We start from the raw sequence: 14,156 nt of genomic DNA on the forward strand, positions 1-14,156 counted from the left end.
TTAAAACTTATTTCATGCACCCTTTATTGAATATAACTTAAGCACACTATAACATCATCAAATAGAAGTTAAAACTTAACATAAATAAACATGAAACATAAAATCCATCACATACGTAACTATGTTATCTAAAATGTAAATTGTAGGCTAGCTGAAGTAAATAGAAATCAAATGATCATAATGATTTAAATCATAGAATGTATGTAAGATGATCCATAAGACATCAAATCATAAATTTATGTAAGAATCTAAGATGAAGATCCATGAAAGTTTGAAACTTTGAAACATATGTCTATCAATGATTCAGTATCAATATCTGTAAACAAAATATAAAAACAAGGCTCCAGCTCAAGCCTCAGGCTCATAGTCATCATCATCCTCAACATCATCCTCAAGCTCGGCTACAGCCTCAGCCTCAGCCTCTGAGTATCCAGTCTGCCTAGTAGCAAGGCGTCTGATGTAGGTCCTAGAGGATTGTCGAGCCATATCTCCCGCATATAAGATGGGCTCACGAATGTCGCTAGGGCCTGTGTCTGTGCGTGCACGTGCGCATCTACCAATGCCTGAAGAACGTGCTCTAGCTGCCTCAGCCTCTATATCCACCTAGTCAATCCACGCACGGTCTTCCTCAGTGAAGATTGGATCTACAACCTCTGTGAGCCACTCTGATTTTGGATCAATCTCCTCCAGAATGATCGGAGAGGAGTCAGTGCCCAAAATCTGTCTGATCCTAAGATGGAGGTTGTAATGAACGAAGACAAGATTATTCAACCTCTGCACTGTCAACCTGTTTCTCCTCTTCGAGTGGATGTGCTCGAACATGGACCAACTGCGCTCACATCCAGAAGCGCTGCTTGGCTGACTCAGAATACGAATGGCAATTTTTTGAAGTTTTGGGGTTGTGGCCCCAAACATTTGCCACCATCTATCTGAAATAAGGGAAAATAAAAATAATTAGTCTCATTTACAAATTACAAATTACAAGTTAACTCTAAAATTACATAATCAACTTTAAGTTTAGAATCTAGATTCATGAACATTGAATATATTATTTAATTTTTACCTGGCTGTATTTTTTCCCGAGCATCTATGGCTACCCTGCTAGAGAAAAGTGACCCTTCTTTATTATTGAACTTATCAAGCTCAATAATTGCAGCACTGCTATCCTCATCAGTACTCAACCTCTGGATCACTGTATATAATCCGGTGAGAACCTCCTCATCCGCCTTGAAGTTAGGACGGAAACGAAATGCCGAATTCAAAAAGTAAGCTGCTGCATGGATGGGTCTGTGGAGCTGATTCTGCCATCTCCTATCAATGATGTCCCAAATAGGGGCATACTTCTCCTGCACTCCTGCATACTGAGCTCTAGTGGCCTCCTTGGCCCTATCCATGCCCTCATATATGTAGACCATAGAGGGCTTCTCCCCATCAGCAGTTCGTAGGAGAGATACAAGAGGCTCAGTGGCCTACATATAAAGTAAAACAAAAATTTGAGTCAAAACTTAAACATAGAATAATTCAATAATATAAGGTAAAACTAAATCATTAAACAATTAGCATAGTAAACTGTAAAATATTAAATGTTAAATTGCAATAAAATTACCTTAAGTATTTCTCTAGCAGGTTTCCAAAAACCATCATCATCAAATATGCAATCCACCACATCTATCCCTGCAGTGGTCGTAGCATAGGAAGATGAAATCCACTCCCGCCCAACAAACATGCTCCTCAAATCATCCCTTGATCTCAACAAGGACTGCAAGGTGATGAAATTCGAGGCAAACCTCGTGATCCCTGGACGAGCTAACTCTTTGTCTCCTGTGTACTTCCTCATTGTGCTAAGGACAAATGAATGATTATAAATAAACTTACATATGTTTTTTGCCCTTTCCACACATGACTTGACCCACTCAAGTTTGCCAATTTCCTCCAACATGAGGTCAAGGCAGTGTGCTGCACAAGGGGACCAAAATATGGTGGGGTGCCTCTCCATCAAAAGTTTGCCTACAAAAATTTTAAGATAATTAGAAATTCAAATTTCAAACATGTTAGAACTTAAGAAACTTAGAAATTCTAAGTTAGAATTAGAAAAAGTTCAAAATTCAAATAAATTTATTTTTAAAACTTAAAAAGTTAAAAGTTTACCTGCAGCAACATAACTTGCTGCATTATCCATCACCACTTGCACCACATGTTGTTCCCCCACCTCTGCTATAACTTCCTCAATAACCTCACATAAGTATGTGGCGTTTTTTACATGAGCAGAAGCATCAATGGATTTGAGGAACATGGTATATCCTACAAGTAACAAAACAACGAATTATAATTTCTATTAGCAATCAACAAATCAAAATTTGAAATAGTCAATCACGATTCAAAATTATGTATGTAGGAAAGTAGAATAATCAATCACCTCCACAGGATACAAGAAAATTGAGGAGTGTTCTTCCCCTCCTATCTGTCCAACCATCAGTCATGATGGTGCAACCCTTTTCGATCCACTCCTTTCGGTTGTCCTCAAGCTCATGCCTCATATCCTCAACCATTTCCTCCAGGAGGTATCCACTCAACTCAGCCTCAGTTGGGGCTTTAAACCCCGGACCACAAATGGTAACCGCATCTATCATGTTCTGCCAATAAGGAGTCATGTCACAAATAGATAATGATATTGATTAGAAATTTAGATGTCAAAAACTAAAATCATAAAACAAGTAGATATAATTAAAGTTTTACTTTTACTTTTAACTTTAACTTTGAAGATAACAAAGAAAAAAGAATCAATTACCTGGCTGCAATAAATGGAATGTTGCAAAAGTACCAGAATTTGCAAATCTCTTTTCTGGCAGCATCATGAATCTCCTTGTTCAAACCCACGCCCTCAAGCGTGGGTTGGGAGCCAGGAGTAGTGCGGGGCACAAAGTAACTATCCATTCTGCTTTTCCGCACTCTAGGCCGCAATAGGTTGGTGTTGGACTCTGTCTCAGTATGAGACCGACTACCACTAACACTCACATGAGCACTAGCACTAGGATGAAAAGGAGGCCTAGAAGAACCCTCTCCAACACAACCTACGGATGCGGAAGCTGATGCAGATGCACTTGCAGATGTAGATGCAGTTGCGGATGTGGGAGCATGGGAGCCAATACCTCTTAACCCTTCAAGTTGCATTTTCTTAGTCAACTTGTCTTGTTCAATTTTTTCTAATGCCACTAAACAAGAGCGTTTTGCCTCAGCGGTTTGTTGAGTGCAAACTGTGACATCATGGCCAGGTATGCCAGCAATGTGGTATTTCAATCTATAGATACCTCCCGAATTTATTTTTTCTTTCCAAAATATACATTTTGTTTGATATTTGGTTCTCCTAGGAAACTCTTCATTATATTTCCAGCATTCATCTTTTTTACCCGTTGTGGAAATTGGAAAATGAAAGCAAAGGGCTGCTGCAATAAAAAAATTCATGTAAAAAATCAAAGTTTGCAACTAATAAACAAAAACTACAAAACAACAAACCCTAGTTTGCAATTTAGTAAAACTAAAAATAAAAAACATTCAAGATTTGCAAATGAACACTAAAAAAATTTAACAAAAATTGCATACTACACTAACATGCAAAAAAAAAACCAACACTTACCTCTTGCAAATGAGTTGAGGAGTGTTGATATTGACTCCTTAATGCTCCCAATGCAATTTATGGCCTCTCCAAATGGACTTCTGATCTCTTTGGTGCTCTTCCTTCTTGCCGGTTGGAAACCTATGGATTCTCTTTTCTCTTCTTCTCTCTCACTCTTCCTCTATTCTACTCATACTAAGCAAATAGAAGGCTCTTTAGGGTTATAACAAAGAGGAAAGTCAACTTAGAAAGCAAATAAAACATGTGTTTTTTAAAAAAAATTGAACTTTCTATCCTTGCTGCCGCGGCCGATTTCTGGAGATTCACGATGGCGATTTTGGCGATTTTTGCCATGAATCGCCGATTTTGGCGATTCAGGCGATTCACAAGAAAAACTCGCCACTAGCGATTTCTGATTCCAAAAAAATCGGGAGCCATGAATCTTATCGTGATTTCGGCGATTTCATGGCGATTTTTGGAACTATGATATTGATTTCTCTGTCAACACAATAGGTATCCTGTAATGTCCCCTTTTTAGCATTCATAGCATGATGTTGTCATTAGCCTATTTCCCCACGGTCCCGTAGGCTAACCAGGACATCAAAAGGGCTTAGAAGCCATTTGGCCTAGATAGTTTCAGTTGCAGGTCTTTCTAAGGGGTTTTGAGGCAACTTTGGGCATACTTACTATTTATAGTAAGTCATCTTGGGCATGGGTGGACATCCAGTGGCAGAGGTATGTCGATGGTAATTGTTTAAAATCGGCAAGCAGACTTGTTTATCATTGATAAGATTTGTTTTGCATTGATAAAGCTATTTTATAAAGTTAAATTTAAGTATTTAACTTTATTAATACATAGACTATAGTTTGTGGGAAATATGTAAATTAAAAGAGTCCCTTTTATTTTATAACATATTGGAGACATAAGTTACATAAAGGGAGTTATGTTTTATCCCACATTGAGAAAACGAAGGATGGAGCTCTTGTGAGAACAGTATAAAAGAAATGGAAGAGCTTTTTTTAAGCATGGTTGGAAATATCAAAGAAATTGGAAAATTTTTTGGAGGTTATGTCTCAATAGTTTGAAGGACGAAATCCCTTCAAGCTGAAAATCTTGACGCCATTGAAAGATATGGTCTTGAGATTCAACAGGGTAGCAATCGGAAAAAGCAGAAACGAAAAGGCAGTCCGAAAAAACAGACGGAAAAAGCGGAATCGAAAAAGCAAGCGGAAAAAGCGGAAATGAAAAAGCAGGCGGAAAAAGCGGAATCGAAAAAGCAAGCGGAAAAAGCGGAACCGAAAAAGCAGGCCGAAAAAGCAGTTCGAAAAAAGAAAAGTAGAAGGGGTAGCATAGAAGAAAATTATTACAGCCATCTACAACCAGGTTATTTGTTAGTATTGTTTTTTAAGGTGTTATAAGCTTTCAGCTGTAAGTGTGCATTATACCAGCATTATCATTTTGTAATCCATGTAAATGCCAAAGTCTTGGCCATATTTCATGAGCATTGTAATTTTCATTGCAATTAAGAAGATAATAGTTGCTGGTGCCATTTAAGCAATTTAATATCATTATTTATCAGCTAGTTAGTTTGCATACCAACTGTTTGTAAAAATGTCAATTGGCTGTAGGTGTTCATTTCTCATGCTTAGCTCATATATATGCACTGAATATTGTCAAAATTAGTAGCACACTCACGTTAGGTCATTGTGTAGTCCATTGTAGTCTTCTAGCACAAGATTCTCACTGATGCAAGTTGAAGAAAAAGTCATTTGAAACTAGCTGAAATACTATATCAGTCATACGTCCCTTGCATGTGAATTGTTTGATGAAATTCCTTGAGCTTTCATCAACATTTTTGAGAGCAGATTTGAGGAGGGTTATTACAGTGGTATCAGAGCTTACTTGCAAAGTGTTTGACGAAATGTCAAACAACTGAAGTATAAAGATATTTGGTGTCTGAAGAAGTTATAACCTATTGGGATTATTACAGTGGTATCAGAGCTTGCTTGCAAAGTGGTTGACGAAATGTTAAACAACTGAAGTATAAAGATTTTTGGTGTTTGAAGAAGTTATAACCTGTTGGGACTTATGCTCCACGGGGATGCGTCCCCTGCCTCTGTACCCTAGTACCCGTACCGGGTACGAAACGGGGACATGGGTACAGATTTTGGCCGTACCCTGCGACGTCCCTTTTTGAGGTAAAAGGGGACGGTCCTCGAAACGCCAAAAAAAGTTTCATAGGAAACTTGGGTACGGATTTCCGTACTGGGGACGATGTTCCCGTCCCTCGCCCGTACCTTTTTGCCCATGCCGTCCCCTATTTTCCAGCCGGCCATGGGTGAGTTAAAAAGTTAAAAAAAATAATTTTTAAAAAAAAAAATTAAGTCTTTTCTATTCCGCCTAGGGCCCACATGGATGTTAAGTTGTTAACCCTAATGTGTCTTCTTAAATAGTTAAAGTTGGAGTTCATTGCTCATTTGGAGTTGTTTGCAAGTTGGGAAGAGGAAGAGGAAAACATTGAACATTGAACAACAAAAGAGGAGTGTGTTTTGGAGGTGGAAGAGAAAGTTTTGCCTTCATTTCTACTTCATTCCAGGTATGTTTTTTATTTTCTTTTTGTTTGATTCAAACTTCATTGTTGTTTGTTGTCATTTTTCATTTTTTTCAATGACATAGAGAGGGCATTGTTAATGGAACATTGAAATATTTTTTTTTTGTATAACTTGCAGTAGTATACTATAAATCATTGTAAAATCCAAAGGCAAAAACATGAGCAGCAATGAGAGTGAGGGAAGTAGTGATAGCATGGAAGTTGCCATGCAAGAAACTCAAGTGTCACAATTACAAAGACCAAGAAAAAGATCTAGGGCAGCCATTGATGAGCCTAATGTAGATGTCCCTATGGAAGATGCAATGCCTAATCCATTTGAGTGCCCTTCCAAAGCCCTAAAACAATATGCCAAAGGCCCATTCAACCCTAAGAAACCTCTCCTACAATTTGCCACAAAAGTAGACAAGAATAAGAAGAAAAATTCGGGGGGTAGTAGGGAATGGGAGTGTCATTTATGTAAGAAGCATTATTTTGGGAGCTACACAAGAGTGTATTGCCATCTTTTATGGATAGGTGGGCAAGGGGTGAAAGGTTGCAAAAAAATAACAGAGGAAGAAAAACTTGAGGCCAATAGGTTGTATGTGGAGGGGGAGTTATTAAAATCCGGGGGTCCTATGAGTAGCACACCCACACCCTCATTGACTCCCACTAGCACTGTTAGTAAAGGGAAGGGAAAGGCCAAGACTAAGAGAGATACCAATGTGGCTGATTTATTTAACATACAAGCAAAAGATAGAGCTGAAGAGTCCATTGGCAGATTTCTTGTTGCTCATGGCATACCATACCATGTTTCTCGTTCCTCATTCTATAAAAAAATGTGCAAAGATATTTATGCTGCTGGTCCCTCATTTGTACCACCAGGAGAGACTAAATTACGCACCACTATCCTTGACAAAGAGTACTCAAAAGTAAACATTTTGATGGAGGATATGAGGCAAACATGGATGAGTGATGGATGTTCTATTATCATGGATGGTTGGACCGATATCAAACATCGGCCACTCATCAATCTTATTGTCACTAGTACAGCAGGGGCCTATTTTCTTAGAGCCGTTGATTGTTCGGGAAAAAAGAAGGATGCATCCTTCCAATTTCAGATTTTGAAGGATGCTATAGAAGAGGTAGGGACTTCAAATGTTGTGCAAGTCGTCACTGATTCAGCCCGTGTGTGTAAATCAGCTGGATTGATAGTAGAGAGCACCTATAGACACATTTTTTGGACCCCATGTTGTGTACATGCATTGAATAACACCTTGAAGGACTTTGGGAAAATTGATTGGATAAAGACTGGTGTTTGAGGCTAGAGACGTGCAAATGTTTATTTGCAATCATCACACATCTCTTGCATTATTTAGGACATTTTCCCAAAAAGAATTCCTCAAGCCTGTGGAGACTCGATATGCTAGCTACTTCATTTTGTTGGAGAGGATGCTTGAGGTCCAAGAGGCCTTACAATCCATGGTGGTCAATGCAGAGTGGAATAGATGGCATGAATCAAGCACTCCAGATGGAAGACTTGTCAAACGAAGAATCCTAGATGAAAATTGGTGGACCACAATGAGGTAAGAAACTTAAGAATTGGTGGATATCATAATTGTTATTATTGCTGATTTAATAAAAAAAAAATCTGATTTAAGCACTTGCTGATTTTTTTAACATATTATGTTTCTCACTTGCAATTTTCTTTCATTTGCAGATACATTTGCTCCTTCATTGACCCTATGGTGCAGGTCATTAGATATGCTGATACTGACTCTCCTAGCCTTGGAGAGATTTATGAGACCTTTGATAGCATGCTTGGCCAGATCAAGCAAGCTGTTAAAGATAAGGAACCTACTTTGGAGTTCTACGAGGAGCATCTTAAGCCCATTGTAATGAAAAGGTGGAACGCTATGAACAACCCACTTCATATGGCAGCCTATGCAGTCAATCCAAAATGGTATGCACCAAGGCCTGGGAGAGTGCCTCCATCTAATGATGAGGAGGTGAGTTTAATTTATTAAAGAATTCTGATTTTATAATACATTTTAAAATATTTTATTTTATTTGTAAAGTTTATAAACTCTAAGTTCTCACTTCTTAATTTTTGTTTGTTCAATATAGGTGAAGGAGGGCTTCTTCAAGGCCCTTTCAAAAATGTATACTGCAGAGGATGCTGCAAAAATTCGAGGGCAATGGCTTGACTTTGCCAATCTTCGTGGTCCAACATTTGGTAGACCAGAGGCGAGGACTGATAGAGCTACATTAGCTCAAAAGGACCCGATTGGATGGTGGACATGGCATGGTAGAGATGCACCTGAGCTGAAAGCCCTTGCCACCCGTCTTCTCTCACAGGTTGCGAGTTCCTCTGCTGCAGAGAGGAATTGGTCTACATATAGCTTCATTCAATCGGTCAAGAGGAACAACCTTACCTCTAGACGATCAGAGAAGCTTGTGGCTGTTCATAGTGTATTGCGACTACAGGAGCGACAGAGTCTTGAGTATCGACAGACTCCAGCACTACGTTGGGATGTTAATCCTGAGGATGCATTGCAGATTGATGAGGATAACACACCCCCAGGGCTGCTTGGAGTTCCATTGGATGAGGACCCTCTGCCTACCCCTGCCAGTGATTCAAAGGATGAGATTGATGATGATCTTGATTTAGATAGAGATTTAGATTCCTAGAGGACAGCCATATATTTGGCTTTCTGCTTTTCAGATACTTAGATACATTATTGCTTTTGATTATTATTGAGTTGGACATCTCATTTACACTTCTAGTATTTACTTTCATTATGTCATTTTGATTTTGATTTCATGCATGATGATGATAGATTGATACTTGGAGCCTTTGGGCATTTTTGCTAATTGTATGCGATATTCAGATATATCATCATATCATATTCTCATTTTGATTCTAATCTTAATAGTTTTCAATTTTCATGTATTCTATGGTGAATGGTTTATCAATGTTATGATTTATCATTGTTATGGTATGCATATCAGAAATATATCTCTAAAGAAGTCTAATTCTCCATATATAAAAAATTTAAAATCCCCTATATTTTATAGCTGTCCCTGAATTTTGGCTTCGACCCGTACCCGTACCGGAAACACGTTCCCGTCTCCTAAAACGTTCCCGTCCCCGTCCCGAAAACTCCGTGGAGCATAGGTTGGGACCATTACAGTGTTATCGGAGCAATAAGTCTTGCCATCCTGTGGAGGTCTTATAGGGAATTTGGAATAGCTAGATAAAGAGAAAAATGTTTGACAAAATGAATGCCGGTCTAGATCAGGGAAAGGAAAGATTCTTACAATTATTAGACACCTTAGCACAGGGACAGCGATCAGCAGAGCAAAGAGCATAGGAACAGAGTCAGAGATTTGAGCTTATTATGCAGATGATGGCTTGTCAAATGGGGTTGAATGCTAATGTGGTTGGAGGAAATAATCAGAATGGTAATAATTAGAATGGTAATAATCAGGATGGGGCACATAATGGAGGCGAACAAGTTGAGAACAATTTCGGTCATGCACCCGAGCAAACTAGGACAGTGAGTTCGAGGCCCATGGTTCCAACATTTCCTCCTAGAGCTCCAGAGCAGCCCGTACCAGAGCCCCAAATCACTGATATACAGGACCAGCTGAGGAGAGATTGGGAAGCCGGAGGTCCAGATTTTATAGCTGCAATTACCTTTAGGGAGTATATAGATGTGCGGATGAAGCATATGCCACATGGACATGACAAGAACCAGAGCTATGAGCTACAGAAGAAAGTAGGGAAACTTCAGTTACCATATTATGATGGCTTGGGGAAGTCTACAGCAAGAGCTTGGGTTCAAAAGCTTGACATATATTTTCAAATGAACCCTATGCCTGAGGAAGAAGCTATTAAGTACGCAGCAATTCACCTGGATGGGTTAGCACACAAGTGGTGGCATCATGGTATGGTCACTATGGGTCATGCACACATTACCTCCTATGTGGAGTTTAAGGAGAGACTGATTGAACGTTTTGATAGGCCTAAGGATCGTACCTTCCCTATGATAGGCAGAAATTTGTATGAGGAGTTTAACAGACATGCTGATTCAATACAGGGAGACATTAACACATCTTCAGGTAATGGTTTATTTGCATCATCTTCACAAGTAGAAGGGGTTACAGACGTTGTGCAGGTTGAGCCAGAGGGTGATATCACAGGCACACCGGATTGTGCGATTGACACAGATAGTGATTCCAGTACAGTTGGGCTAGATGAAGTTACAGCAGTTGAGGATACTATCATGTTTGAGGATAGTACAGTTGATCAGAATGTGAGCATTCAGGACTTTGCAGAAAATGAGTATCAAGCACAGTTGGATGCTTCTTCACATGAGATAGAGGAGAGACAGAAAGGAGTCACAACAGGTTCTTCTTGTGACGACTTACAACAGATCAAGGAAGATGCAGTGAAGAAGGAGGAGAAGGAGGTTGACTGGCTTTTTCATGAGCTGGAGGATACTCGAAATTCCTTGGTGTGTACTCGGTTGGCTCTCCAGGATTCTGAGAGACACGTGGACGAGCTTTGTCTTGAGGTGATTTCAGTTCGAGGGTTAGCGCGTATAGCAGGGACTCAGTTTTTTTTTACAGTGGAGTTACATGATGATGATATGAGTATGTCTAGCATTCACACTCTGGATTCAAAGATTGTAGACAGGTGCGTGAAGTCAGTTGGTATTGTTCACATTACTCAGGTGAGAAGTTTACTTGAATTGCCCGCTGGTTTTCGTTCATGGATTAGATGTTGGGATCCTTATCTTAGTACTTGGGATCGTTTTGACCAGAGATATCTATCATTCCTTGGTAGTATTTCTATTGCACCATCATGGACTTGATTAGTAGTTTGCCAGGTGTAGTTCTCATCCATGTCAGCAACTTGTTTGATGCTGGATTTAGTTTTTACACACCTGTGTTGGGCATTGTTCATAAATCCAGTCGACCATTCTTTTTGGAATGGGTTGATGATCTCTCAGATATGATAGAGTCTACAGAAGAGTCCTAGGATCTGAGTATTACAGATGATAGCTATTCCGAGGTTACTCCTTTGGACAGTGTACCAGGGATAGAGTATAGAAGTTCGACCAGTCGGCACAATCATGTGTCTAGTCAGCTGAGAGTTGGCGAGCGAGACATTTCTATCACTTGCAAGCATTTCGATGCTGCTCGTCAGTTGTTAGCAATTTATGGATGGGGTTCTCCTACTAGTGATGAGCAGCGAGGCAATTATCTTTCCTTGACAGAGATCCACTCTTTATGGGAGGCTATCCGGATTCTGAGACAAAATTATATGCAGTTGGTAGCCAACAGAGATTATCTTATGGAGTGGGGGAGTACAGCATACGATGCATTATTGGCCAAGGAAGATGAGGTGAGTGAGCTTACTCAGCAGCTCGAGGTGACTTCTGAGATTCTTGAGAGTACACAGTTGGCTTTCGAGGAGTCACAGTTTCATTTGGCTAAGGTGACCATGGAGTTAGAGCGACTTCAGTCTTTACCAGATTCTGTACAATCACGGACTGTGGTGTCTAGTGATCCGCGGATGTCCATGGTCGAGGTTGATAGAGGTAGTGGAGATGAGGATATATCTATCCACGACACTACTATTGGCATATTTGGTCCATTTCCACTGGAGGCAGGTTCAACTGAGTTGGGCGCTGCAGCTGAGCATTGTGATATGTTTGACTTGGAGGGTACAAAGACTAGTGATGTTGTTGTTGATTCTGCACTCTTGGCTATATCATCCTCTGACTTAGCTGATGATCAGTCACAGTTGGTCATATCACGTCTGCAAGATGAGTCTTTGACTGAGATTGGTTCTTTTTACCAGCATTATACTAAAGGATATGTTCATCGATTTGCTCTTGATCCATGTGTTGAGGAGTTGATGGTAGACAGGTTTGGACTGGGCTCTCATTTTTGCTATCTACCGTGTAATGACTATTCACCATCAGCAGTGCATGGGTGTTATGGTTATGAGACAGTGGCTGGTAATCTGCAGAGTTGTGTTAACTGCAGCAGATGTACAGTGTGTGGATTCTCTATATTTGGTGCAGTTTCATGTGGGAGTGGTCACTATTGTAGCAGAGTTGGAGTGTGCATTCCACATAACACGGTGGGTTGTGTGGATGGTGTTTATTATGTTGACAGTTTGGGTGATCTACTCTACTTGGGGTCTAATATTTTGAGAGTTTGTGCCTCATGGGTTCCTGACTGTGGCAGTAGTGGATTTGGAGTTCAGTTGTGCCGTGATTCACGATTCATTTATGGATTCCTCTTGGTTAATTTTCACAGGTTGTTGCAGGAGCCTATGTTGATTGACAACATTATAGTTCATGACTACATTTGGGATCCAGGTGGATTGATTGGGTTGTTGTTCGACCATTGCTTGGGGACAAGCAATTTTGGGAAGGGCGGACTGTAATGTCCCCTTTTTAGCATTCATAGCATGATATTGTCGTTAACCTATTTCCCCACGGTCCCTTAGGCTAACCAGGACATCAAAAGGGCTTAGAGGCCATTTGGCCTAGATAGTTTCAGTTGCAGGTCTTTCTGAGGGGTTTTGAGGCAACTTTGGGCATACTTACTATTTATAGTAAGTCATCTTGGGCATGGGTGGACATCTAGTGGCAGCGGTATGTCGATGGTAATTGTTTAAAATCAGCAAGAAGACTTGTTTATCATTGATAAGATTTGTTTTGCATTGATAAAGCTATTTTATAAAGTTAAATTCAAATATTTAACTTTATTAATACATAGACTATAGTTTGTGGGAAATATTTAAATTAAAAGAGTCCCTTTTATTTTATAACATATTGGAGACATAAGTTACATAAAGAGAGTTATGTTTTATCCCACATTGAGAAAACGAAGGATGGAGCTCTTGTGAGAACAGTATAAAAGAAATGGAAGAGCTTCTTTTAAGCATGGTTGGAAATATCAAAGAAATTGGAGAATTTTCTGGAGGTTATGTCTCAATAGTTTGAAGGACGAAATTGTTGGGTGATGCGACGCGCTCCCCTGCCCACAGGTGGTTAATTATGTGGTGTTCCATGTTCAGTAACAGTCATGGCTTTTGGTGCAACGGCAAATGGGCCCACAATAGGTATCAGAGCCTGGTTTTGGCCTAGTCATGGGTTCAAATCTCCCCGGTGCCTTCCCGACCCGTGTAAGCACCTGGTATGCGCGTCGAGGGGGAGATTGTTGGGTGATGCGACGCGCTCCCCTGCCCACAGGTGGTTAATTATGTGGTGTTCCATGTTCACTAACAGTCATGGCTTTTGGTGCAATGGCAAATGGGCCCACAGAAATCCCTTCAAGCTGAAAATCTTGACGCCATTGAAAGATATGGTCTTGAGATTTTATAGGGTAGCAATCCGAGAAAGCAGAAACGAAAAAGCAGTGCGAAAAAACGGAACCAAAAAAGCAGGCGGAAAAAGCAGAATCGAAAAAGCAAGCGGAAAAAGCGGAACTGAAAAAGCGGAATTGAAAAAGCAAGCGGAAAAAGCGGAACCGAAAAAGCAGGCCGAAAAAGCAGTTCGAGAAAAGCAAAGTAGAAGGGGCAGCACAGAAGAAAATTATTACAGCCATCTACAACCAGGTTCTTTGTTAGTATTGTTTTTTAGGGTGTTATAAGGTTTCAGCTGTAAGTGTGCATTATACCAGCATTATCATTTTGTAATCCATGTAAATGCCAAAGTCTTGGCCATATTTCATGAGCATTGTAATTTTCATTGCAATTAAGAAGATAATAGTTGCTGGTGCCATTTAAGCAATTTAATATCATTATTTATCAGCTAGTTAGTTTGCATACCAACTGTTTGTAAAAATGTCAATTGGCTGTAGGTGTTCATTTCTCATGCTTAGCTCATATATATGCACTGAATATTGTCAAAATTAGTAGCACACTCACG

The 14,156-nt window shown here is 39.9% G+C and overlaps 2 protein-coding genes across 4 annotated transcripts in view; one reads left to right on the forward strand and one right to left on the reverse strand.

Moving 5' to 3' along the window:
* The window catches only part of PDE194 (formyltransferase), a 275,670-nt gene that overhangs the window by 161,571 nt on the left and 99,943 nt on the right, over window positions 1–14,156 (forward strand). The gene's annotated exons all lie outside the window — the stretch shown is intronic.
* Window positions 1,053–2,651, reverse strand: LOC149541224 (uncharacterized). The gene is made up of 4 exons (XM_089800315.1): window positions 2,417–2,651; window positions 2,149–2,301; window positions 1,607–2,007; window positions 1,053–1,469 (listed from the first exon to the last, which is right to left on the reverse strand). Exons 1-4 carry the CDS (start codon window positions 2,649–2,651, stop codon window positions 1,053–1,055), a joined length of 1,206 nt encoding a protein of 401 aa, XP_089656441.1.

The sequence above is a fragment of the Cupressus sempervirens genome, chromosome 9 (assembly GCF_028749045.1).
Source record: "Cupressus sempervirens isolate cs-2001-9-10 chromosome 9, ASM2874904v1, whole genome shotgun sequence".
Taxonomy (NCBI): Eukaryota; Viridiplantae; Streptophyta; class Pinopsida; order Cupressales; family Cupressaceae; genus Cupressus; species Cupressus sempervirens.

Bases quoted from the DNA above. Each gene is read 5' to 3' on its own strand.
- LOC149541224 (XM_089800315.1), bottom strand. From the start codon at position 2,651: ATGACTCCTTATTGGCAGAACATGATAGATGCGGTTACCATTTGTGGT. The intron at 2,302-2,416 runs GTGATTGATTAT...TGTTACTTGTAG, and splicing joins TTTTCTTGTATCCTGTGGAG to GATATACCATGTTCCTCAAA. The intron at 1,470-1,606 runs GTAATTTTATTG...CTTTATATGTAG, and splicing joins CTGCTAGAGAAATACTTAAG to GCCACTGAGCCTCTTGTATC.